At 45.0% G+C, this 25,180-nt stretch overlaps 9 protein-coding genes across 10 annotated transcripts; 8 read left to right on the top strand and 1 right to left on the bottom strand.

The window, feature by feature from the left end:
• Positions 1-347: 347 nt before the first annotated feature.
• Positions 348-1,165, top strand: LOC117581952 (proteasome subunit beta type-5). Its single transcript, XM_034269435.1, has one exon. The coding sequence runs from the start codon at positions 368-370 to the stop codon at positions 1,163-1,165; it is 798 nt and encodes a 265-aa protein (XP_034125326.1). The 5' UTR covers positions 348-367.
• A 1,048-nt stretch (positions 1,166-2,213) lies between these two features.
• Positions 2,214-3,431, bottom strand: LOC117581950 (ubiquitin-conjugating enzyme E2 D4-like). The gene is made up of 3 exons (XM_034269433.1): positions 3,303-3,431; positions 2,396-3,245; positions 2,214-2,331 (listed from the first exon to the last, which is right to left on the bottom strand). The coding sequence occupies exon 2, from the start codon at positions 3,240-3,242 to the stop codon at positions 2,460-2,462; it is 783 nt and encodes a 260-aa protein (XP_034125324.1). The 5' UTR covers positions 3,243-3,245; positions 3,303-3,431; the 3' UTR covers positions 2,214-2,331; positions 2,396-2,459.
• A 2,317-nt stretch (positions 3,432-5,748) lies between these two features.
• On the top strand, positions 5,749-7,033 carry LOC117581979 (transcription initiation factor TFIID subunit 5-like). Its single transcript, XM_034269468.1, has 2 exons — positions 5,749-5,825; positions 5,901-7,033. Exons 1-2 carry the CDS (start codon positions 5,784-5,786, stop codon positions 6,996-6,998), a joined length of 1,140 nt encoding a protein of 379 aa, XP_034125359.1. The 5' UTR covers positions 5,749-5,783; the 3' UTR covers positions 6,999-7,033.
• A 3,149-nt stretch (positions 7,034-10,182) lies between these two features.
• LOC117582296 (male-specific sperm protein Mst84Db) lies at positions 10,183-24,843 on the top strand. Of its 2 annotated transcripts, XM_034269934.1 has the most exons (3): positions 10,183-10,187; positions 24,093-24,096; positions 24,511-24,843. In XM_034269934.1, the coding sequence occupies exon 3, from the start codon at positions 24,517-24,519 to the stop codon at positions 24,700-24,702; it is 186 nt and encodes a 61-aa protein (XP_034125825.1). In that variant the 5' UTR covers positions 10,183-10,187; positions 24,093-24,096; positions 24,511-24,516; the 3' UTR covers positions 24,703-24,843. The 2 variants fall into 2 exon arrangements, with proteins under 2 accessions (XP_034125825.1, XP_034125826.1); XM_034269935.1 differs by lacking the exons at positions 10,183-10,187; positions 24,093-24,096 and adding an exon at positions 24,248-24,405 and having other exon boundaries at positions 24,467-24,843.
• Positions 10,466-11,586, top strand: LOC117582293 (transcription initiation factor TFIID subunit 5-like). The gene is made up of 2 exons (XM_034269930.1): positions 10,466-10,559; positions 10,626-11,586. Exons 1-2 carry the CDS (start codon positions 10,503-10,505, stop codon positions 11,193-11,195), a joined length of 627 nt encoding a protein of 208 aa, XP_034125821.1. The 5' UTR covers positions 10,466-10,502; the 3' UTR covers positions 11,196-11,586.
• LOC117582295 lies at positions 20,001-20,434 on the top strand. The gene has a single exon (XM_034269933.1). It carries the CDS (start codon positions 20,150-20,152, stop codon positions 20,336-20,338), a length of 189 nt encoding a protein of 62 aa, XP_034125824.1. The 5' UTR covers positions 20,001-20,149; the 3' UTR covers positions 20,339-20,434.
• Positions 20,663-22,678, top strand: LOC117582292 (transcription initiation factor TFIID subunit 5-like; the record flags this gene model as incomplete). Its single annotated transcript, XM_034269929.1, has 2 exons — positions 20,663-20,767; positions 20,831-22,678. Coding segments are annotated over exons 1-2 (1,896 nt in total), but the record flags the coding sequence as incomplete, so codon positions are not given.
• Positions 22,774-23,162, top strand: LOC117582297. Its single transcript, XM_034269936.1, has 2 exons — positions 22,774-22,837; positions 22,894-23,162. The coding sequence occupies exon 2, from the start codon at positions 22,914-22,916 to the stop codon at positions 23,046-23,048; it is 135 nt and encodes a 44-aa protein (XP_034125827.1). The 5' UTR covers positions 22,774-22,837; positions 22,894-22,913; the 3' UTR covers positions 23,049-23,162.
• LOC117582294 lies at positions 23,179-23,795 on the top strand. Its single transcript, XM_034269932.1, has one exon. It carries the CDS (start codon positions 23,204-23,206, stop codon positions 23,669-23,671), a length of 468 nt encoding a protein of 155 aa, XP_034125823.1. The 5' UTR covers positions 23,179-23,203; the 3' UTR covers positions 23,672-23,795.
• Positions 24,844-25,180: the final 337 nt, after the last annotated feature.

The following is a 25,180-nucleotide window of genomic DNA, read 5'->3' as shown; positions in this document are numbered from 1 at the left end:
TATCGCTTGCATATATTAGATTATTAGATTGCGCTCAGGTGAATATGAAAATATGTTGCAGTTGAGTTTTCTCCTCTGGGCATTACAATAAGTGCAATGTATTTATTTTTAATATTTTTCACACATTTCTATGGAAATATTTGGGTTTTATAACTTGTACAAATAATGCAGATTTGTCATGTAATTGGATTGGAGCCTAACATTTTTGTTGTAGCCAAAGAATGATTAAATGGAATTCATAATTTCGTGTCAAAAACAAATCCCAAACACTGTACACATTGCTTTGCATAACTTCAGGAGAAAGTTGCCTCTGAGATATTGTTAATATTTATTTTTAACTCTTGCCACAAATTAGAAAGGCGCAAACATGTCACTGGAGGAGCTGTGCGACCTCAAATCTGTGCTACCAACTACAAGCAGTATGAACTTCATGTATAAAAGGAATCAGATATTTCCATACAGACTGATGCCACCAGTTCCGGGCACCCCAGACTTGAGTCATTTGGGTAGGAAGGTTAATCACGGCACCACCACTGTGGGGTTTGTGTACCAGGGCGGCATTGTACTCTGTGCGGATTCACGTTTATGCAATGGCATAAATGTGTGCACCCAGAAAATGAAGAAAATTGTGCCGATCAGCAAGCACATTGTGGGCACTCTGGCCGGTGGGGCGGCTGACTGCAAGTACTGGTATCGGGTGCTCACTCGGGAGAGCCGCCTTCACGAGCTGCGCCACAAGCAGCCAATGTCCGTCGGGGCTGCCGCGAAGATGATCGGCGACGTGTCTCAAATGCACCGCGGCACGGGCCTGGACATGGGCATGCTGCTGGCTGGCTATGGACCAAAGGGTCCGTCCCTTATCTACGCGGACTCTGAGGGAATGAACATCAGTGGAAAGAAATTTGCCGTGGGCAGCGGAGCGAGTAATGCGCTGGGCATCCTCGACCAGATGTATCGCTTTGATCTGACTGACGAGCAGGCCTTCGATCTGGCCCTTCAGTGCATTTACCAGGCCACCCTCTGTGACGCCTTCACGGGTGGAATCGTCTTGCTGTATCGCATGGGACCCGGGACCCATGGGATGGTCAAGGAAGTGGATTGCATGGAGCTTCATAACAAGTACAGCAAGGATGCACCGAGCCAAATGGATATTGATCTTGTCTAAGCTGATAGAAATTTCATTTATTTGTTTATTTTTGTACACGCAAAACATAATTAAGAAAGAATTACCAATTTGCTGACTATCAACTGCGTGTGCTCTAATTGCCTCGGATTCTGTTTGCTTACAATTTTCACTCAATTTTAGGAGGCTCTCCTAAAAGCTCTCCTGCTTCCGTGAACCCATTTGGGAACCCATGCTGATGTCGTGTCGCTAATCATTTTGCGCCAAATTAACTGCTCCAGGGGAATGCAGAGATTTCTCTTTCCTTTCTAAGACCCTTGTAGGGAAAACAGAACATAAAATAGGTGAGCAGCAATTTTTTGGACACGGGCAGAACAATTAAGTTAGCATTTAAGTCGAATAAGGGACAAGGGCAGAGACAGAGACAGCGACAGGAAAGGGTCTGCGCGTGAATCTCTCCTTGCATAAATCAATGGCAACAACATTATTTGAGGATGGTGAAGGAAGAACACCGACACAGAGCACACGACCATTGCTAGGGTAAAAAGGTCAAATACTTAAATTTGTTCTCGTTCTGTGTGCTTTGGGGTCGGGTCGGGGAGCTCGAGCAATAATAAACAAGAAAGTGTGAAATAAAGCCAAATGGACATAAAAATTTGTATGTCCAACAAGAGCAAGGCAGCAGGCAGGTCCTGCCCTGAAAAAAAGGAGAAAAATTGCAGGCGCAGCAATAAAACGCGGCGAATGCTTTTAATTTGAAATGCTTGAGGACCAGGACCAAAGGTCTCCGGAACTCTTTATTTCTTCTATCGTTCTTTTTTAAGTGATTTCTCTTGGATTGGGATTGGGATTCAGATTGCCAGAATCGGGTGGCAGCACTTATAACTCTTGTGTGGATTATAAATCCCACTGGCACAATAAACTGCTTTATTTGCAAAAGTTTTGCAACGAGAATGGGCGATGCGATACGGTTACGGATACGGAAGGCGCAGCGCTTAATAATACAAATTCAAATGAGCCAACAAAATTGAAATATAGAGTTTTAAATCAACATTTGCATAGCAAATAAGAGTGGAAAATAATTATGGCAGTCGTTGCTGGACAAACGTGTAATGAACATTTTTCTGTACATATTTCTATTGGATATTTTTATGTCTCTCGAGGTCCACTGCCTTTCTGTCGTACTCCTGTCGTACCTCTCCACCGATCTGTCGGGATGGAAACAATTCAAATTTTGCACTTCAATTATGCGTTAATTGTATGTTATTTTACCATGTGGCTTGTGTCCATTTGTCCAGCAGCAAGAATTTTAAACATTGTGTATTACATTGAAAGATTATTCATCAGATATTGGGATCATATTGGTGTCAGGCTTGGCATAGAGAGCGGTCCACTCCCGTGCCGTGCGGTCATGCATTGTGCGGTTCTTCAAGTACATTTCGGCAGCATTCGGATTGATGGGGTTGTCTGGATTGGGATCCGACAGCAGCGATCGGATGGACAAAAGTAACTTTTCCACTGTCAGGGCCGCCGACCATTCCGAATCCAGTATATCTACGCAGATTATGCCATTCTCTATGTTGCAATGGTAAATCTTTGTGAGGAATACACAAGCCGGTGCCTCACGCGGGTAAAAATTTGAAAATAGAATGCCCAGTTCAAAATGTCCGCCCTCATAGGGCGTATCCGTGGGCCCGACAATGATGGCCTTCCAGTGGTAGATCAAGTTGTCAAGTAACATCACCTGACACCCTTCTGTCGGATTGCTCATCATTTTCGTCAACTCCTTTTGAAGGCGGCGACGGCCCATAGAAATTTGAGCCGGATTTTCTTCTACCGAATTGCTCGTATTTCTTAACATATCAGCCATTTCGACATACTCGATGAAGTCAATGTCAAGGTACAAAAAATCTGTCTCATCCTCTGCGTTCTGGTGTTGGCCAGCGCGTTGGTTTGCAGTGGTTCGGCGGCGATTCGCCGGGAGGGCCCTGGTTTGGTAATAATTTGGGCGGCTGGCGGCAAGGCGTTGTGCTGCTCGAACAAACGAAGCGCGGCGGTGAGGCGCCTCACTGGAAGCGGCCTTTTGAGCCATGATACGTGCACTTCTACGGGGTGGCATTATCTGCAATATGGCAAAATGCTTGCAAACACTTCCATTTAGTAAAGCTTTACGGCTTACCTTAAAAATGTATTTTAATTTTATTTTGTACGCTCTGACGTGTCACTTGAAATGAACTGAATGCTCACTTTTGCAAGATAGGAATTAACACAGCTTTGACTCGCTTCCAACACTACTTTCCACAGCTGTTCGACTGGTTCGGTTCTTTTTCTTTGTTTTGATCTACTAATCTGAGCTGCTTGGAATTTTTTGTTCATGATATTTTCTGTATATTATTTGATGCTCCCAACCGAACAGCCGGAGATTCTCCAAGTATCTTCCCGGTTACCTTTACTGACAAGCAGACATATTACCACCCAGCCATTTATATGGCCAACAACTATAAACTGCTCGTGCTTTTGTTTTATGTGTCCCAGCTCGTAATAAATGTTGTTTCTGTACCATTTTCTAGTCCGCCCTAAAACAAGCAATAAATGTCAGCGACTCTGACTAGGCCATGCACAAACAACAATAGCCTGAAGATACTTTATTTAACACTTGCATAAACGGACATGGCCACGGAGATAGGAAGGCGTAGCGCCAGGTGAGATGCTCGTTAAAAGTGCAGCTCTACATACATACATATATGAATGAATGAATGGACGAGTGGAATGGTCGGCGGATGAGTGAACGTGCACACCCATATCGTTATTTCTATGGGGTGCAATCAAAACGAGTCCACGAACGGCAAGCCCAGCGCTGTAGACTGAAAAAAATGGATGAGACAATAGAAAATGTCTGTCCCACTAGGACTGGCTGAGTCCGAAGAATAACTAAAAAAGAATAAACTAAAAAATATACCAGATAATCGTTGAGTGCAAAGATTTTAAATGTGTTTATTTGGTGGATTGTATCGCCCGTTTAAGAGGCATGGCGGACATGCCAGTGGGTTTTGGGTGATGATTTTTTACTGCTCTCCGAATCCTCGAGAGCTCAGCGGCAAATTTACACATGTTAAAGCCATCCCCTCTTGCCAGAGAACTGGCACTTTTTTTCTGCAATGAGTTTAACAAATTTATGGCATTTTAGCGACTGTTTTAACTCGACATACTTTCTCCTTCTCGCCTTTTAATTGCCCTGAACCACTGGCAGAGTTCATCTTGCTTGAATACTAAAAAACAATGTATAATAGTTGATGTTAAGAGCACGTGTTTCTTCAATTTCAAATCAGGGCTGGAAGCTTGCATTTTCGCCAGGGATCAGACACCACAAACTGCCTTCAAATATAAAGTCGTGACTGGACTAAGCAAAGACTGTGCTTTTGCAGACTTAATTTGAAATATTATTTAAATTATTTCTTCCTTTTAAATTCTAAATCATGGGAATCGCATGGTAATTGCTTCTATTCTGTGCACTAGTTTGTTAGTTTACTCTCATTTTAATTGTAACATTATAAAACTACTTTCAGCGTTTCCTTGGATATTTCCATAGTCTAGAGTTTTGTTCTCCTATCTTCATTTCGCTTCTCTACCATGATAACATTGACAAAAGTTGTTCGTTCTTTCTCTTGTTCTCCAGCTGTCTGCTACCGACAATTCAATAAACATTTCGTGAGCTAATACTCTGGGATCCATGGTAGGCCGGGGCAAACGGCATTGTGCCGGGTGTGGCCCATGTCAATGCCAATTTCTCTTTTATGCACAACGTAACAGAGCTTATTGCTTTTCACTCTTCGCTGCGCATAAATTTAGCATCCACAATACGCAGGATATGTATGTTTTTGGGCCCATCTCAGCACGATTTCACTTCTTTTATGCGCTTTTTTCCGTGCCCTTGTGTGCAGTCAGTCTTGGGTAGAGGCGGGCTCACGACTATGACTCAAGTCTCATTAGAGACCTCAAGCCGCAGACCAAAATGCAGGTAATCTGCATACAAAGCGCCGCCTCAACAGAGGACTGCATTTCCTCCACCAGACGGTGATATATCCATAATAAAGAGGAACAGAAAGCAAATGGAAGGCAGAAAAGTATGGAAGCGTTTAAGGAAAACGGCAGTGGGTATGAAATTACGCATACGTGTGTGTGTGTGGGGTGGGTACTGCACCGCCGGGGCGTCTCTCCAGGCCCCAGCAGGAAGAAAAAACAGTGCAAACGGAAATAATTCAAGTGCAGTGCAAATCATGGCCCAACCACGTTCAGGTAATTGTGGGTTTTGGGTCCAAATGAGGAAAAGGAAGCTCCTGGCATTGGCATTGCCTGGTCGCCGTGCAGAAGAGACCCAACCGAAAAGAGCAAACACATTTCCGAGTACTCAAACGAGTCTTATAAAGTCACAAGTTTTGCCACATTTTGGTGCAAGATTCTTTAAGTTAAAGTTAAAGTTGTTCCTAGTGTCAACTGAATAGCATCTAGTTTAATGTTGAAATATTTGATTTCTTGTCTTGATAGTCACGATATCGATAAGCGATAAGATGCGTGCTTGCATCCCTGGTATTTGCCATATGGAGTTGAAAAGTTGAGCACACGTGTGGTAGCTGAATAAATGTAAAAATAATTCATTACAATGGCAGCGAACAACAAGGGCAAAGAGTCTACGAAGGCACCGGTAAGTAGAGCGAACCAAGAGTTAGTTAAAATATCACAAAATGTTTTTTATATTCAATCAATTGTGCCAATGCAGTCAGCAAATGAGGGCCGTAGCCTTACCTCCGTCGAACTGTATGCAGCTCTAACGTTCAAGGGCACAAAAGCACCGAAGACGGACGTTCCTCTGGTGTCGACGTTCGTGGTCGCGAGCGAGTACTTCGTGGACGGAGTGGTACTCTGTGTAAGCATCTCGGCGGACACCAGCCTGTTGGCGGTGGGCAAGCCCGACTGCTTGATCTACATATATGGGCTGAAGCTGAATGTGGCCGAAGGGAACGCCGACTGGACCAGTGAGGGTAACTTCAACCTCTTCGGCCATCAGGTGCAGGTGACTCGCGGCGCCTTTTCTCCAAACCGAAAGCACCTAGTCACCTGGTCACCCGATTTGGACTTGCGTCTGTGGAACCTGGAATCCCGCAGCTGTGTGGGCTTCTTTCCGAATTCCCAAAGACACGTCAAACGCATTGTGTTTGATCCCTTCAGCATCTTATTTGTCACCATGGGTGAACAAGGCGTATTCAGTTGGGCAAAGACCGGCACAGAACCGGACATAAAGTTACGTCGCAAGTACCAAAAATATTACGTGCCGGCTTTGTCGGTCTGTGCGTATCACCCGAAAATAACCTCCCTGGCCACTGGCTTCGTCAATGCCAAAGTCTGCATGAGCAACATGACCGCTGGGGTGCCTTCTCAGGTGCGCTCATTCGCGGGTCACACAAACAGCATCACCGCCCTGGCCTTCTCAACATGCGCTGAATACTTGGTTGCAGGTGCCGAGGATGGTTGCCTCATTGTTTGGCATGTGATGACTCAGATGATAATACGCCGCCTTAACCACCATACGAGGCGCATTACCTCGATTGCCTTCGCACCTGACAACGGGAGCTTCGCGGCCGGCAGCAAGGACACCTACATGAGTGTATGGGACTTTGACCTCCTCGTGCTCACCAAGAAGGATAAAAACTTGATCACTGATGTGCTGCTAAAGGGCTCGCAAGCCAGCGAGTGTGGTACTACTATCTACGAGGTTCGCTTTGTCACTAACAAACACCTGATGGCCATCTGCGTGGACAAGCCCGAGGAGATCGAGGAAGACGGAGAATCTGCTGAGCTAGTTGAGGAATCACTTTAAGCAGAAGATAACCATGAAGAGATGCTAGAAGATAAGAACATAACACAAATATTTTTTTTCACGTATTATTTTTTTTTGCCTTTGGTTTTATTCTCTAATAATAAGGAAGAACAGTTTAAATGTGTTTCAATTTCTCATTTGTACAAGAGGAAAGCTAAATCTATTAGATCTATTATCTATCTATGGAAATCGAAAGCTTGGAACTCTGAATCCACAACAATTCTTACATTATTAATGTGTGTTTCATCTAAGCACTAATGTTTCCATTTTGCTAATTAAAAATCGTTTGAGTTCATTAATAAAGCGCTGAGTAATCTGCTTAAGTCTGCTCAATCCAAAGTCATTTCCACAGCTTCCCAAACCAAAACACAGCACAATCATAAAATATTAAGCAAGAATTATTATTTTGCCTGCGTTCACTTCATTGGCCTCGTAATAAATGGGTAGAAAATCGTGAAATACTAAAACATTTATATGCAATGCATTGCTTGGCTTTTGGCTGAGAGAGAAGTACACCTTATCGGGGCACTGCAGCTCGCAAACTTTATTCAATTTAATTCAATTCAATTCCTTAACAGTGGAGGAAAAATATAGAGCAGGGACAGCGTAAGAAGTTGGTGTTGAAATAAATAAATAGACGGACACGGAGAGATAGTAAAATTTAAACGAACCGACAGGCGGACAAACAAACTTTTCCGGGCGCATAAAAATGGTGTAAAAAGAAAATAGAAAATGTGAGAGAACATCTATCAAATTCTGCATTTATACTCCAGCCACCCAGAGAGTGAAATCAAATAAGATAAAACACTGCTGCAAAGTCCTTGCAAAATGCTGGTTAAATATATAGAAATGTTGTGGGAATCTTATTACCATGTGTCTGCTGTTCAGACCCTGTGCATTCCTTTTCCTTTTGTTAAGTGGATTTGATTGGCAGCTCTTTTGACATTTGGTGATTTGCCAAAAGATTTTACGTGGTCCTATAACTGAGCTCCTGTGCATTACATTTGATTTATTTTGCAGGGAAAGAATGTACTTGGACCTTTGTCAGTGGATAATAAAAACACCAGGGAGCAGAGAAAAGTATTCCAAAATAAGTTTTGGAATTTTCTTTGTGAACTTTCACATTTTATTTTATTTCATTTAATTTCCTCTCTGTGCTCATCATTTACAATAAAATTAACATAAATTTGCGATTTTCCAAACAGCTTAGACGCGTCTCTAACAATAACAGTCAAGTGGAATCAAACTCAGAAGGAACTCAGGAAAGGAAAAAAAAAATGAAATTCGCGCCTGCAAATATGCTGATGTTGAAAGCTTAAGGACTTTTTGAGTCTCGCCGGGGTTTGAAAAAAGGAAGGAAAGAAAATCAAGTTATTTAGAGTTATGACCCGAGCAGGCAATGACCTGAAGTGAAATTATAGAAACTCTAATTACAGATACAGTTCAAAGAAACGTACAAACGTTTCAAAGCCTTTCGGCGACAATTGAAATTCAATTTGTCAAGGCCTAAAAGCAAGCTCAACCAGAAATCCCCCAAGCTGATTTTCAACAAATGCCAATTCAATTTGCGTCAGTTGAAGCTGACTTCTTACTTAATGTACATATCTCGTATATGTCGGTTTGAGTGTGTGGAAATTGGATAGACTTTATCTAAAACTTAATGCTTTTAAGCAACTGTTTGGCAGAGTCCCCAACTTTAAGTGGAACGTTCTGTAAATTCTACCAGCTACACCGCAAAGAAAGTTTATCCCGAAAGGAACAGAGAGAAAATTAACAAATTTGTTTTTCCAAAAAACAAGCGAAATACGTGAGGATCTCGATTCTCTCTATAGCAGATACGTACTGGTACATATCTATATACATATTTATATGCATTTGTACCCACAATGTGGCGGCAGTTTGCTGTCCCGAAAATCCCCCAACGTAACATAATCTTCATGTCTGTTTGCAACTGTTCGCGCTGACAGCTGGGAGGGATGCGGGTCCGTGTGGGGCCGGGCTTTGTTGGACTTTCTGTTCCCTCCTAGTTGCTTTGCAGTGTGAAAATTGCAGAAGATTGCATATGTGGGTTCTGGAAATGTATTTATTTATATGTATAAATAATATTTTTTGTAGCTGTCATTTGGGTGTGTTTCTGGGTTTCTGTTTCTGTTTCTGTTTTTGGGGCCACACAAATTACTGTTTGCGGAGTGCTGCTGAGTGGCGGCATCGTCTGTACTTGGCAGTGGCCAATAAATCAAAATAATATCAAATGTTAGGTAATCACTTCAGAGCTGACCAGAGAGCACGACACATTAAATGCTCATGTTATGGTGGACTTCATTTCTACCTTGATTTGAATTGATTGCAACATTTGGCTACCATTTATATTTTCCACAGCTGTTTACGGCACTGCGAAAATGCAGTGTTGTATAACAGCAAACAGGCGCAACAGCCGCCCTATCGATTATATCCATCAATAGTTTATATTAGAGGCTAGTCCATAGAAAAACATTTCACACATTTCTTGGAGCATTCATTTTTGTACTTCCCATCCCGAAACCCGAACAATCAGCAAGACCCGCGAATTCAGCTGACAGATAAATGTCTCGCATCAGAATCTATTCCTAATGCCTTCCACCCTCAAAACTTGACTGGGATCAAGGAGGAACACAACTTTCAATTTACCAATAGCCGTTCAATCATCAACGCTAATCAAGTGTTCGGAAGAGCGAGCGCCAAATGGAATTTGTATACAACAGAGTGGCAGGCTCCTGACTCTTCTCCTCCTTGATGCATAAAGTCCCATAAATCACTTGAAAATTACGTTGCTGCAAGCCCCCAATGGGGGTCTGCAGAGAAGAGGCGAACGAAATCATCCAGGCCACAGCCATCCCGACAGTGCCCATAATAAGCATGGGGCTATGACTCTGCCTCTGAATGGTCCTGTGAATGTGAATGCACAATTATGGCCGCTTCGATGGTCGTAAAACAAGGAAGCGGCAGCCAACATTTGTACCCGCTAGCCCCGCGACTGCCTCGAGCAGGGACATCAATAAAATAAACACTGACAGTGGGAGGGCGAATGGCGAATGGCGAATGGCAAAGGAGAAGAGCAGGAATACAACCAGTATCAGCACCAGTGCCTGAGGATGGTAATGCCAACGAGCTCTACGAGGAGGCGTCTGCACAATTGAACACGCGACATTTGTCCAATTTTTGTTTGTCTCATTGACAAAACATTTTTGTATGTCTTCGCTCGGGGCACTGCCAAAGCTTTAGTTTTCTAGTGCGACTTTTGATTAGAAATCATTCACAAAGTCACTACCAAGGGAGCGGCTCTTGAATACAAAAGATACAAAATTGATTTTGAATTCGATCCGATAAATGTGTGTGTTCGATAGCAGAATTTTGAGATGTGAGCTTGTATCCCTCGTTTTTGTTTTTTTGTTTTTGTCAATTGCCAATTTGGTAGAATTGAGGTTTGAGCATAATTTTATAATTACGAAAATATATTTCCCTACTATGCCAAAGGCAAATAATACGAATTCGAATAGTCAAAATAAGAACGGAGAAGGAAGTGTAAGTAGAGCAACAAATTACGCAAAAAAATACAACAAACAAATTGTGACCATAAAAAACATCTAGCGCGAACAGATGGACACGGACGAGCCGCTAGAAGCGACCTTCGTGGCCACAAGCCCACACCACATTGATGGGGTCGCACTCTGTGCAAGCGTCACGATGGACACCAGCTTGATGGCCGTGGCCAAGGCCGATTTCTCGATCCACGTCTTTGCGCTAAAGCTGCATGTGATCGGCACAGAGGCGGACTTGACCAAAGGAGAGACATTCACACTCAGTGGTCACAGATGCAGAGTCTACACTGGACAGTTTTCGCCCGATGGCGGACACCTACTAACATGCTCGGAAGACTTTGAAATGCGTTTGTGGAGCATGCAGTCCAAGGGCTGTGCGAGCATCTGTGTCCAATCTATGGGCTTCGTTCGTGGCATCGCATTTGTTGCCTCAAACACCTCACTGATTGCCACTGTCGGCGAAGCTGGCTATGCATGCTTTTGGAAGGCGGACGGGCCGTGGGTACTTTGCGAGCAATGGATTTTCCAGGAATCGGAACTGACCGCCTGCACATTATTTCTGGCTCGGCTTCATGCAGGATCCGCATATGGAATACCACTACAAACAAAATGTCTGTAACCTGCCCTCTGGGCTCCGATACGCCGATCACTGCCCTGGCCATCTCTCCGTGCAGTTTCATCCTGGTTGCAGGCACCCAGGACGGTCTTATCTATGTCTGGAACATACTCCTTAATGATAAGCTGCTCCGCCTTACCCAACACAAGGAAGCCATTTCCTCGATTGACTTCGCCCCGGGCAACAGACGTTTCGCGGTGGGCGGCAAGGACACACAGGTGAGTGTCTGGAACGTTGAGCCGTTCGGAAGCAACCGCATCTTACCGGCTCGCCAGCTACTACTGGGATCGCGTAGCAGCGGGTGTGGAAAAGTACTGCAAGTTCGCTTCGTCAGCGACAGTCAGGTGCGAGCCATCTGCCTGGAACCATCAGATGTGGACACAAAGGCTTAACGCGCTCCTTTGGCCAAGTTACCACAGCCAGCCAACAGCATGCAAATTTTGGGAATTTAACTTAAATGAACATTCTAACTAGCATACAATTTTATGAAAAGCCAAACGATGATTAAATTTCTATAGGCCGCCATAAAGTAGCAGCCGACCGACCGCAGCATGCTAATTGGCCAACTCTGGCACTGGCCGGCCCTGGCCGAAACCTCATCGCCAACAAAGTTTCCTTTTCATAATCAACGCGAAACGCTTCAGCCTCACGTGTGTACGAAGTGCGTGCGGTTTTTAATTAGTTTTGATTTGGATATCCTGCCACCAATTAGGCCAAAGAGCCTTTTGCATTGGCAATGAGCCGCGAATCGGCCACTTGGTCCACAACCTGATTGCGGTCTGTTTGCCATTTGACAGCATATGCAAAGAAAACTGTTTCATTTTCACACCACTCTCTGCCAAAGCAAACAAATCGAGTTTCTTTTCAATTCAAATTATGAACACAAACACGAAACTTTGCCTCGCTGCTGGAGGAGTGGCGAGGAGTTTGTTAATTAAACTTAACCGCGGAAACCGCTTGAGTGGTTGCAGCTCTGGATTCTCCTCAAATGCATCCTTTCAGATGTTTGCTAGCATTTCCACACACATCGTGATTGGAAAATAAATAATAATGGCCAGGCACGGAGCTGAGCGGCCACTGAAGCATGAGGCGAACATTTTTTAATAAATATATTATTTGGCCATTTTCTAATGTTCGGCTGGCCTCGTGGTTTCTCCGCTCTGGGCATAGTTTCATATATTTTTTGGCAGTCTCCAAGGCAAAAGCTAAGTTTGGCCCGTTGTCTGCGCCGGCCTTGACCTGGATACACACTGTGTTTTCGCTACGAACTCTTTCCATAAATAGTCTTTGATTAGTGGCCTTGGAACCAGAGGCTTAATTGGTTTTAAAGGATGCATGGCGGAAAAGGAATAATGCCACTCGCGCCATGTCGTGTCCAGGTTGTCTGGGGGAAAAGATGTCTGATTCCTTCGAAAGATTTCCCAGTCATTTTCTCCTTAATTCTGTTCTCGTGAGAAGGAAACTCGCATGTTGCGGTAATTAATATGCGAGGCTGCAGAATATTTATATACACACACGCAACGAGTGGCTCTCCGCCAGTCAGTCAGTCAGTCAGTCAGTCAGTCAATCCTTTGGGTCACTCCAGTCCAGAAGCTGTAGGAAAACAGAAACAATTACCTCGTTGCTGCAGCACACCCAGGAGTAGTGTATGTGTGTGTGAGTGGTAATTATAAGTTGTTCGTGTCTGTTAATTAAATGTGTCCAGCGAAGGCATTTAATAAGCTTCAGTCATTTACAAAGGCGCAACACAGAGCGCAGTAGTAGTCCAGATGAGCTTTAATGGAGTCCCAGAATAAGCCCATCCAGCCCATACAGCAGCAGCAGCAGCGTTTGTGTGTATCTGGATGCGTGTTTTTTTATGTTAAAATAAAATAAACCGTGTCGATAATTTCTCTGCATTTCGCTTGGGGCTTTTGCCACGATAGATTTTCCACCGATCGATGCCATGAAAAATAATCAATTTAATTATGAAAAATAAAACAATTGCTACTTCTTTTTGCTTAGGCATACTTATTTCTGTAGTGGGTAAAAGGTTAAATACTCTTCCCTTTGGTGGCAACGCCCTCCTCTGCTGGCAATTAATCATGTGTGAAATTTCGCGCCCCCGATATTAAAATGAAATTTCAAAGGCTGTCTTCAGCTTGATCGGCCAGCAAGCAAACGTTAATTAGGCATTAAAAACAAAGCTGATAATTAATCGTCTCAAAATTGTCCATGAAAGTGTGGCCCAAAGCGTCAGACACCTGAAAGGATCCAGCAGACACGTGGTTTTGCGTCTGCCACAGAGGTGTGGGCAGGATACTCGCATGGCAAGTGGCTAGAAAACCAAACAAAAAGATGTAATGGCAGTCGTTTGCTAGACATCCCCATTTACAACCCCCCCAAGCGGTTTCTTCCTGAAGTTCTGCCCAGAGTGTGACAGCATCAGGGAAGAGAGTATTCCCTGAATAACCCTCGCTCATTATGCAGCTGTTGCACTGTAAATATTTGCATACATGTTGCAAAATTAGTTAAATAAGCATTTATTGTTGTCCTACACAAAGTCGGTTGGTTGGTTGGTTGGTTGGCTGCTGCTGTTTGTCGCAAGGCATTTGAATTACTTTTAATGTTCGCCACCGCGAGCCGAGCTGAGCGCCAACTATTAACACAAAAGGTAATTCCCCTGCAAATTGACATAAAAGACAACAGCGAGGTGAAACTTTTCTAGCCAAAAACTTGTGTTGTTTAATTTTTCGGGTGCCACAGACGCACACACACACACACCCATTTCCAGAGACAACATCAAAATTTATGTAAATGAAAATTGCATTGCATAAGCTACAGTCACGGATCCAGGCAGGAGTCTCCACGCCATCCACCGCCATGCTACGTATACGCAATGTGCAGCAGCAGCCGGAGCCGGAGCCTAAAGCCATTTTGCACGTAGTATTAGCGCGCTACTTCCATTATTTGTGCCAGCCTTTAGGACACCAGCATCGAGCCATTAAGGCCATATTGCTGCTAGGTAGGTCTATGGCCTGGCAGCTCCCCCAGTTTTCGTGGCACTTTTCCTTTAGTTTTCAGCATTTTCTTTATTGGTTTCTTGCGCTTCGCTGCCAAAGTTTCAACAAGTTTTTGGGCCTCAAATGGCTTCTGCTTCGTGTGTGTGTTCATGTGTGTGTTGGCTGCTGGAAGGGTTTCTGGCAGTGACAAAGATTCTGAGATGCCGTCAACTTTAATAGTCACTAAATAGTGAGGGACAAACATGGTAGGCAGGAGAGCCTGAACTTTGAATATGCTGAGGTGGAAAATTACTTTATGTAACGCCTTCCGGGAATTGTTCTCTTTTGTTTCAGCTTGTAGATAGATAAAGAGGCCTCTGTGGAGTGTATCACATGTATAAATAGTTGCATTAATTATATAACTATTATTCACAGCTTTCTATATATCTCTTTGAATAAGTGTTCACCACTCTGTAGTTGCTTTTATCACACAATCGTTTAGGGAACAATTTGTAATTGAAGTCGCTCTGCAGTGGAGAAAGGACAGACATTTGGGAAATGCCACAAATATGCTCTGCCAATTATCGAAAGCACGAGGGGAAACCGCTTAATAAGCACACCACCATGGAGACTCCACGATATTCCCGTTCCCTGTTCCCATTTGCAGATCGTTGACAACTGTCCAACTGGCCGGCGGATAGTATCAAATGAAGTGAATTGCTTCATTTTCGAATTTCTGTCATACTCGACGTGCCATGTACGCCGCTCTCTCCCCCTTTTCTTTGTCGTCCGCTTCCTCTTTTGCTCTCTTCATATATGTTTTGGAAATCTATTCGTGCCACGAATTTCATTTTCAGCTTGGCAGCAGCAGCACTGAGTTTGTTGTTGCCGGCAAGAGACGTGCAACGGCTGCCAGGCAACTTATTAAAAATGTCCGCAGTGGCAGCAAAAAGGAGCTCGGAGCACACCCCAGATTGCAAGAAAAATACAATTATTTGCCGCAAAGTAGCAAACTGAGTTGAGTGCCTGAGCCATGTAATTGTCGAGAGGAGAGTGCCTAAGTAAAAGTGCTTTGATTTCCGACATTAAATTAAATGCACGCCTCTTCAATTGTCTCTGGCAATACACTCTCCACTGTCCACTGTCCACTGTCCATCCATCCTGCAATTACTCGGAGAAAAAAAAGAGCGAGAAAGAATTGCATTCTGCATGAGCTTTGCCAAATTGAATCCATATAAATCGAGTCGGTGCAGATAGTCACCTTCATATGAAATTCACTTACCACTGGCTGCTGCTGCTGCTGCAGTGCCAAATGAAAGAATTGCAATCAAATAATGCCCGGGGATGGGAAATTCGATTTACATTCAAGCATTCCGTTTGAGGGTGGCCGGATGATATCGATGCTGCATTGAAGGAGCCTCTCGAGTCTCTGTAGGGGCTCCTCCTCCTCCTCTCTCAGAGAGAGTTCTTCCTCCTCCCCTTGCTTGGGCATCAATTATGCTACGTATTTCTTTATTACAATTATCTCGTTGTGCTCTTGGGCCTCGTTCGCATTGTTTCAGCCCATGACTCGCCCATCATGTGTGGAGGGCACTCACTTCACTCACTCTTCTCTCTCTTCCTTCTTTTTTCTCTGTTTTTCTCTTCTGATGAGTGATACGGCAGCCCGCAGTTGCAAGTGAAATTGGTTTTAATTTTGCAACTTGACGGGCCACTTGTCGTGGCATTGACTCAGCGCAGAACCCAAAGCTAAAAAAAACAGCACCCAGCCAGCCAGCACCAGGCTGGACTCAATGTCAGGGACACTCGAGTGGGATACTCGAGTACTCGGCAGGCCAGCCGATCTCAGGTGTGCTGCGACTTAATGAATGAAGATGATAAGCCTCTGCGTTGGCTCAGATTAATGCGTAATGATGATATTCAAACAGGTTATTTATTGACTTAGGCCACAGCTCTGTTTGCTTTCCAGTGAAGCAAAAGCACACTCCATAATTAAAGCAGCAAATCCTGTTTCCTATTCATATATCAAATGGAGGTCTGTTGTTTCTTAGAAGACGCTGAGAGTACTTGATTATTATAGGGAACTGCTAGAAGCTTCCAGTTGTAGTTCAGGGAAAAAAGCAATTTGCTTTTACTGCATTTTCATAGCAACAAATCAAAATCTTAGCTGCATGTTCCAGAAATGGTACAGCCCATGCCCAGACAATGTCTTAAAATGTTTGTACATGTCTAAGAACAAAACGATAGGGAAATCCAGCACACCCCACTGCCCACACGGTATTAAACAATGGTTCAGCATGATGCAGAGATAGAACACATGTGCAACGACACACTTGAGCAGTTTAACCAGAGTTTGCAGAAGGAGCGCAGACACACACCGAAAGACACGACAGCCAGAAGGACAGAGGGGATCTCAACAAGAGACGAACGACGTACGACGAACAGGTGTTCCAACTTATTCATTAAAAACAAAAAGGAAACAGACAGGAACCGAGACGAGATGGGCCAACACCCCTTACCAGTGCCAGTGGCAGTCCCTATTCCCATTCAAGTCCCTGCCGGCTGGCAAGTTCCCGCTGGTTAAGATTGTGGTCGACACGCAATTGCGGCAATTTCAAGTTGGATGCGCTCTCTCTCTCCCCACATTGAGCCAACGAAGCGAAGTGGCAAAAGGCAATGCCAAAGCGAAGGGGACAGCCAAAACGCTTAGAAGCTGCGCTCTTGTCTTTCACACACATCCGCCGCAGTCCATCCTGGAAAGTTTCTTGAAGCTGAGACAGAGCCAACGACAACTACCAACTTTCAACTGGAACTTCAACTGGCTGAAACCGAAGCCGGTTTCGGGGTGTGTTAACTTTATATGCCCGGTAGCGCTGATTGCCAAGACAACGACAGCCCAATTCATTCAGCGGTCTGCTGCCTTTCAACGGCAGCACCAGCAGCTGCCTTAAAGTTCTATACTTTGGTCGGGGTCCTCGGCCGCAGTCCCAGTCCCAGTCCCAGCTGCATTTCCTCATCCTCCTCTCAGTGCTGCTACGTTCTGATTGCTCTTTGGCAAGAAAAGATGCTTTGCATGGGCTTGGTGGACGGTATCTCTGGAGGCGTTTCCAGTTCGATGTATCATGGACAAAGTTATGATCGCTTAAGTGCCGCCGTTTAGTGTTCCAGTTTTAGCATCTCCAATTGTTCATCATAAATTGTTACCATGACATCTCTAATTATGGGGTACGCGAAATGAATGTGGTTCGGTATGATTGTCGCTACTTATTTAGCAATAAATATGGAGACTCTGCCTTAGGGCTGGGCAAGATTATCAGGGATTTAATTTGGAATTTATTATCCCCATATTTATGGAAAATTCTCTGCAGCTATCATAGCTATTCAATCATAATAATTCTGCACACATTCCTGCATCGATGTCATCAATAAAATGTGACCAAAAGCAAACCTTTAATTGTTCTTCTCTTCACACTGTTAGCAACCGCAAAAAAGATCATTGGATAAGCGTTTCTGGGCGTTCCATAATTGTTTGCAAATTAGGATTATTTGTTTAACAAAACCATTTACGATTACAATGTACATTGATTATGCCAGACACATAAACCAGAAATAAAACCACAAAATTATGTAGACAAATAAATATACAAAACTCAAACAGTGCGCATATGAAGAGATCGTTTCTATGCCATGGCTGTGACGGAAGTCGGGTCCGGTCCCCACCGCGCAGCGGGGTACACGGACGACCACCGACCCGACTCCCACAACAACTCTTTTCAAAAAGAGGCCATAAATATTGTTCATTTGTAAATAAATGGCCAACGAAAAATGGGTGGCGGGGGGTAGTGGAAAAAAAAGAGTGGAGAAAACATTGTTCATGTTCATTTCCAGTACTTGGTTTTCTATTTCCTATAGGCAAACATCTAGTTGGGGACCACAGACAGTGCCGTCCACTTGGTCATGTCCATGTCGCTGTTCTGCTGTTGTTGTTGGCTCTGGCTGCGTGCCTTCTCTTTTATTACAGTATCATCTTCCGGTCACTTTGTCATTTCTCCACAACATTTCTCAAACAGTTACGATGGGGACAAGTGCGCGTGTTCAGACCTCCTCTGACCAGGAACAGCTCGAACTTGAATTATTAAAAATAGAAACGAACTCCAAGAAGAAATAAAATACTGGCCGGGCCACTAAGCGGAAGTTGAATAGACAAAGTCGATTCGTTATAAGCTCGATAGACGAGGCAAAGTCGCAGTTCTGTTGGCTTCCATGCACTGAAAGCAATTGGGGAGTGGGTTAGATTCAGAGTTACTTGTTGTTCAAGCGGATTAGAAAGTCTTTGAGAATTACACTTTTATATCATTAAAATTTAACAATAGTTGAGAGAGAAATCAGTCCATCGTACCTTAAATCGCGAGAGCTCGTCTCTTTCTCAACATTTCTCTCACTGGGCACAGTAACATATTCAAATCGTTGCAAAGAGCTGGTCACAAATTTGCATCGTCAGCAGCAGCAGCAGCAGCGGCGCACTGCAGTCAAAATGGTTCTCTCCTCCGCCCCCCGTGTAACCCAGGCGCACACCCTGACCAGCAGCGTTGACCAGCACCGCCGACGCGCCACTTAAAAGCAGTTCGCGCGAGTGCACAAGCAAGCCAGTGGAAGTGGAAGTGGAGAGGGTCCAGAACAAGAGACCAACAGACCAACAGACCCTCCTCCATGTCCACCTTCATGGTGCGCGATGGGGCACACACGCAGCACGCTGCACTTTGAATATAAATTACACAAATAGTGCACACGACTTTGATGGGGTCGGGACACTGAAGAGACTCTGCACAGTGGTTGCCAGATCTAAGATGATTCAAGAATTAGTGTTAATTTGTAATCATTAGAGACACAGACAGACACTTACCGTTGAATTACATAAGCTAACAATTTTTAAGCACAATATTATCATACAAGCTCCACTGTGCGCTGTGCTGCTGTCGAACCTCTGCTCTGTCAACGTTACGCTTTGCAGCTAATGACACTGCCATCGCCTTAGCCTCAGAGATCGTCATCGCTGATAAGCTTCAAAGCGCGTTTCGAACTCTGCGGCAAATCAAAACTCATGGGTTACACACGCGTTTATGTGAAAGTAAATGTGGAGGGCATGGGTCGTGTGTGTTTCGGTTTGGATTGAAGGCGTTGCCCGGGCTAGTGCCGGGCAGATGGACAAGTTATTTCCGCAACGCTTTCTGGATCTGAGTTCTGCCGCCGTCGCCGTCGCCGTCGCGGCCGCCGCCATAGCTGATTGATTGATTAATTGACAAAGGCACTGCCGTTAGTTTTCAATGCACACATTTGCATACATATCTAATTTATGAACGGAGCTAGAGCCAATGCATCCATGGAAATGGAAATGGAATTGTGTTGTCTGGCGCGTATGTAGTTCATTGTGTTAGTTATGCAAATGTTGCATTTCCGCCTCAATCGCCTGCCCTAATGCGGTTTAATTATTCATTAATTTAAGCTTGAATGCCAAAACCATTTTTGGCACACATTCAGCAAATGACCGCCCCAGCGCAATTGCCTGCAGGGGGCTTTGTCCATCTGCAGGCTTTTGTCACCACAAATATGAAGTGTTGCCCGATTATGCAATAATTATGGCCATTGCCCACGTTGTCACGTCGAAGGGAGCTTTGTTTGGAGTGGCCAAGCGGAGTGGTGGATTCAATCCAATGTCTGCTCTTCGATAATTAAAAGCCGACTATGCCCATATATTTAACCAGGCTTGTTTGTTGCTTCGGCAGGTTTGTTTATGTAGGTCGGGCATCTAGTTAGCCTGTTCTATTGTGTGTTTTAATCTCCACAGAAATTGGGAGGGAAAGCCACACGCCCAACTCCCACACCTTGGCTTCTGTGTAAGCTTTCAAAATCTGTAAAATATAACCAGCCAGCCTGCTCCCGTAATCCTGTTTGGAGTATCTCAGGCGAAGCTGCAACATGCCCTGCATATTTAATCCCGGCTACATCGGGCCCCATCCACCCTGCTGTGACCCCGATTGTGTGCAGGAGGGGCAGTGCAACAACTGGCAGTGCGGTCCGTGTCCAGGAGAGCAGCCGCCGCACGGCTGTTCACCAGCTCCGCCAGCGCCACCATCGCAGACGCAGGAAAAGCTGAAAAAGAATTGATGAATACTTCAGAAACCAGGAGGGGAGCTTGTAGCAATAGATGCACGGTACTACAAAATATAGCACATTAAATAAATCAGAATAAAACACTTGCAATCTTTGTTTTTGGTTATTTCTTGAAGAATTTCAATCTGCTGACTACAACTAAATATTGCAAAACAATTAGAATATCGATATATTTATGATTGCGGGGATAGTCTGCTATTCTAATGGTATATCGAAGTCACTTTGGGGATATCGAACCCCGTCGGCTCTGCATTCAGTGTGCAGAATTTCTGTAAAAAATGCGAGCTTGCATCCCTGGCATCTGTAGTGGTGAAAGCGCGGTAATTGGCACATTGTCTGAAATAATTAATAAATATCCACAAATTACCATTCGATATGAATATGGAGAGTGCAAACGATGCTATAGAACCAAATGATGATACTGTAAGTACGCATAATAAAAGCAAAGCGAGATATGAATGCAAATTCCTTATTTTTAATCGGCAGCGCTCGGAGTTGGTGTGCCAAACACAAAACGAAGAAAAAGCGAGCATCGAGGATGCTATTGATGTGTCGCATGGAACCGTGGATGGAATTCATGTATCGGCGGATGAGCATAAATCTGAAAGCGATAACTTGCAGGACGCGCACGAGAACGAGCTGCCCGAGAGCAAATCGCCAGATTTAGAAAGTGGCGACTCCAGTTGCGACTCCACTGACTACAGTGAGACTGATGACTCTGAAGAGGAGGATAGCGACGACTCAAATGATGCGGGACCCGTGTACACAGGGCAGCACAAAAACTATGAAGACTTCTTCGAAGGCAGTGCCTTGTTTTTGCGCAAGAAAATCGTGAAATATGCCATTTTCGCACCGGATGAGGTTTACCAGGACTACAAGCAGATGTTTGCGGGTATGCAGAAGATAGTTGAGGATGTGCCCAACGCATACAAATATGAAATATCCTCGTTGCTGTACCCCATTTTGGTGTTGGGATACCTGCGAATGGTTATCGGCGGCAATTGCCAAATGGCCAAGGAGTTTTTGGCCGAGAACGAAGATTACTTGGAGGATATCTACGATCGCAGCATCGCTAAGCTCAAGCATATCCGCAGGCCAAGGCATGTGTCGGCCCGGGCTCGCGAACTGATCATTGGCCACGACGTTGTTCTCCTTGAAATGCCCAGAGAAACACTCAGGGAGCTATTGGAAAACATTTCAAATTGGCAGTTGGCCTACCAGGAGTTGTTCATGGGCCACTTTGTCATCGATGGCTTCTATAAGGACAGCCCGCGCTGCAAGCGTCCACCACTGAGTCGTCCCCCACTAGAGGACATCTGCTGGGCCGTTCGGACTAACGCTTCCAACCATATTCTGCAACCGGATCGGCGTAATCTGGAGATTAGGTCGTGCTTCCTCAATCCTCCCATGATCCACGAAACGGATGGAGTTGTTTGTGGGATCTGCACACAGGACGGATGCTATGTGGCCATGACAACCCAGGAAAACTCCATCTTCCTCTGTTCGGTGGAGCTGGACCGAAACATAACCATACTGAAAGTTCTCACCGGGCACAAGGGCATAGTCTACACCGGCGATATTTCCCCGGACAAACGCTTCTTGATCACCTGCTCGCAGGATGGCACCATGCGCCTGTGGTGCTTGGTAGTTGGTGTTTGTACGGCAGTCTATGATCAAATAAGTCCCGTACGCAGCGTCGTGTTTGCGCCAGTGGAATACTTGTTTGCCACTGCTTCCGAGGATGGCGTTGCACGCGTCTGGATGAAGACCTGTGACGATGCCATCATGCAGATATCCGGCCATCTGGCAGAGCTGGATGTTTGCATCTTTCATCCGAATTCACGGTATCTGGCCACCGGTTCAGCTGATCGCACGGTGCGCATGTGGGACGTCGCCAACAAGGGAGAACAGGTGCGCCTCTTCTATGGCCATTATAAGGCCATCACCGCACTGGCCTTCTCACGAGGCGGCCGCTACTTGGTCTCCGGCGGCCAAGACTCTTTGTTCGTCATCTGGGACACGACCAACGAGAGGGCACTCCGGAGAGTGCTCCACCACACGGCAACGATTAACACGATCGATTTCGCCATGGACGACCATCGCCTGGCGGTGGGCTGCCAGGACACCTATCTCAGCGTCTGGAACTTTGACAACATCCTCAAATCGGAAGAGACGCTTGGTCTACCCACACTGGTTCTCTCGCATCCAAACACAGGTGGGCCCATCTATAAAACTCGCTTCGTGGGCCACGGCGTTTTGATATCCATAATCAATCGGTCGTTAAACAACCCAAATGAAAACAAAATTGCAAGCAAAACTGAAAGCGTTAACAAAACAAAACCAAAAACTAACAAAAATAAGTAAATCAGCAAATCAAGGTAAGCTTTTCTTTTAGATTCAAACAAATACAAAATCATCGGTCATTTTGGTATTTTTCAGGCAACACATTTGGAGCAGTTTTTCCTCTTATCCCCAATTTTAAATAATTGTTTGGTAAGTTTGCTGTAATGTTTCGTTGTTAATAATTATGATAGTTAACTGTCTTGCAGACCCTTGCCGAGTGTTCAGAATGTGCTATTCGCGCTGCAACACTGCAGTGTTCAATCCGTTCTACATTGGACCCTTTCCGCAATGTGCCTGCGGACCGTGCCCCTATGGCTGCTACTCGGGCTTTACACCATGTGGATGGCGCTGCTGCCGCTGAGCGTTCTGGGATCACGTTTTGAGCACTCAACAAACGTCAAAGAGTGGGAAGAGAAGTTTAACTATCCGAATTTGTTTTCTGTCTCAATAAAAATTAATGTAACACACACACAAATCCGGAACAAAATTTGTGCTTGTCTCGTTTCCCCTTTGGCCATGTCTGCCACCATAGATGTTAGACTTCCCGCTCTGATGATCACCCATATTGTAAGGGAGCTAGAAAATGTAATGACTTTGGGCTCCCAATACACCAGGGATCACATAGTGCCGACCATCCGAAGTTGGGTAATTATGTTGCATCAGTCTTTTGGCCTCAATCATCGGGAAGCGGAGCCAGTTCTGGAAATGGATCCTTTGGTGCCAGCCATTCAAAACCTCGCTACCATTATGCACGATTCCTACTCCGAACCGGACATCAATCAACCTGAAACGGCGACGGTTCTAGACGCGGAGTCCTTTCTGCTGCCCATGCGCAGTGTCATGACCATCATGAGCGACTTCTCTCCGGAAGTGCTCGGGGAGCAGGAGACAGTTGTCGATGTCAATGTGGTCGTTAGAATTACCCAATGCATTTATCGGTTGGCCCGAACCACATATGACATAATGTCTGTTCTGACTGAATAACAGAGTATCGGTTGCTTTCAATGTCATCGCTTTGTGGGTGATTTGTTTTCGTGTACTCGGGGCGATGATCTCCACCACAAATATGATTCACAGGATCATTGGAGTGGTGGGTGCACTGGCCCTGCTTGTGATTGTCACCAACTCGACCGCCTTGGTCATTATGAACTCGAGCGATGGTCTAACTGAGATGGTGTCGTCCGTAGGCCGATTCATAGACCGCTTTAGGCCCGTCTCCGGTGTGCCTGTGGTACTAGACTGTGAGCACATGGGTACAATATGTCCCATTTTTCGTAGAATCGGTCGTGGGTTGCACCGTGCGGTGGAGATAGCAGCAGACGTTGCCAATACCTGGGCTGAGCCACCACCCAATGGCAGTGCTAATATTGTCTCTGGAAATACGGTAACAACTCCAAGAGTAGAGACTAGCAAGAGAAAGGCATCATCGAGCATCCAAGAAAACCCAAATAAGAAAAGAAAGAGCACCAAGCAAGCGGCACACACTGGTGAACATTTTAGGCTACAATAGTAGTCCGTTCTTGGTACTGTCAAAATTGTTTCTTTGCCTTTGCTGAGTATCCCTATCCCACAACGGAGCTCATTCATTTCGTACAACTGTTTCGGTAAACATCTCGTTTGTAAAAGTTCCAAAAATGAAACAATAGAAAAATTTCCCAAAATTTAAAGCCAAGGAAAAAACTTTAAGATATTTCTTCGGCACAAAAAAAAAGAACACAGTGAGCAAAGCAAAAATAATTTCTTAAGTGCGAACTTTAATAGTAATTAAATAATTTCAAGCCGAAGAGTTTGCCCACCGCTTGCAGTTGAAGGAAGCTCCTACCTCCATCATGACTATGATCGTTTGCAAGTTCGATCCCTTCTATGTGGGACCCTGCCCACCCGGCTGTTGCGCGGGACCCTGTGGACCTTGTGGACCTTGTGGACCCTGTGGACCCTGTGGACCCTGTGGACCTTGTGGTCCCTGTTGCGGCCCATGCGGTGGCTGCTGCAGCTCTTGTCCCTGCGGCTGGTGATGAGCTTGCTGGGATCATTAGGAACCTGAAGATTACTGCCGAAGAAATATGTTGCTGTTTGAAAATTTAAACCTTGGCGAGGTTACATCAATCAATCCATGTAATACCCAAATGCAATAAAACGCATCTTCATTCAAAAAATGCACACAAATTGGCTTTGGGGGGACTAGGAATTTAGCCTTCAACCGTAATCCGTGGAGGTTTTGCCTCTGCTCAGATGCAAGCACTGCGAAAATAGGCACATGTTGTCCTAGGTAAAGGACTGGCATAAAACAGCTGTTCGATGGTCAGGCGGCTTCCAGTGCGCAGTCGCGCTTCCAACGCGAACCCGAATCCCAATCGAATCGAAACCAAATCCTAAACATAGAATGTAGAGCATTGTGTCAGGTCAAAGGTTTTGGGGCCTGTCTCCCCGACTCCTGCTTACTGGCGGCCTGCTGTTTCACCTGATTCTGATGCCTGATGCTGAGTTTTGTTC

Source organism: Drosophila guanche, unplaced genomic scaffold (assembly GCF_900245975.1).
Source record: "Drosophila guanche unplaced genomic scaffold, DGUA_6, whole genome shotgun sequence".
Taxonomy (NCBI): domain Eukaryota; kingdom Metazoa; phylum Arthropoda; class Insecta; order Diptera; family Drosophilidae; genus Drosophila; species Drosophila guanche.
Note: the sequence above shows the minus strand (reverse complement) of the source record. Positions and strands in the feature narration are given on the sequence as shown.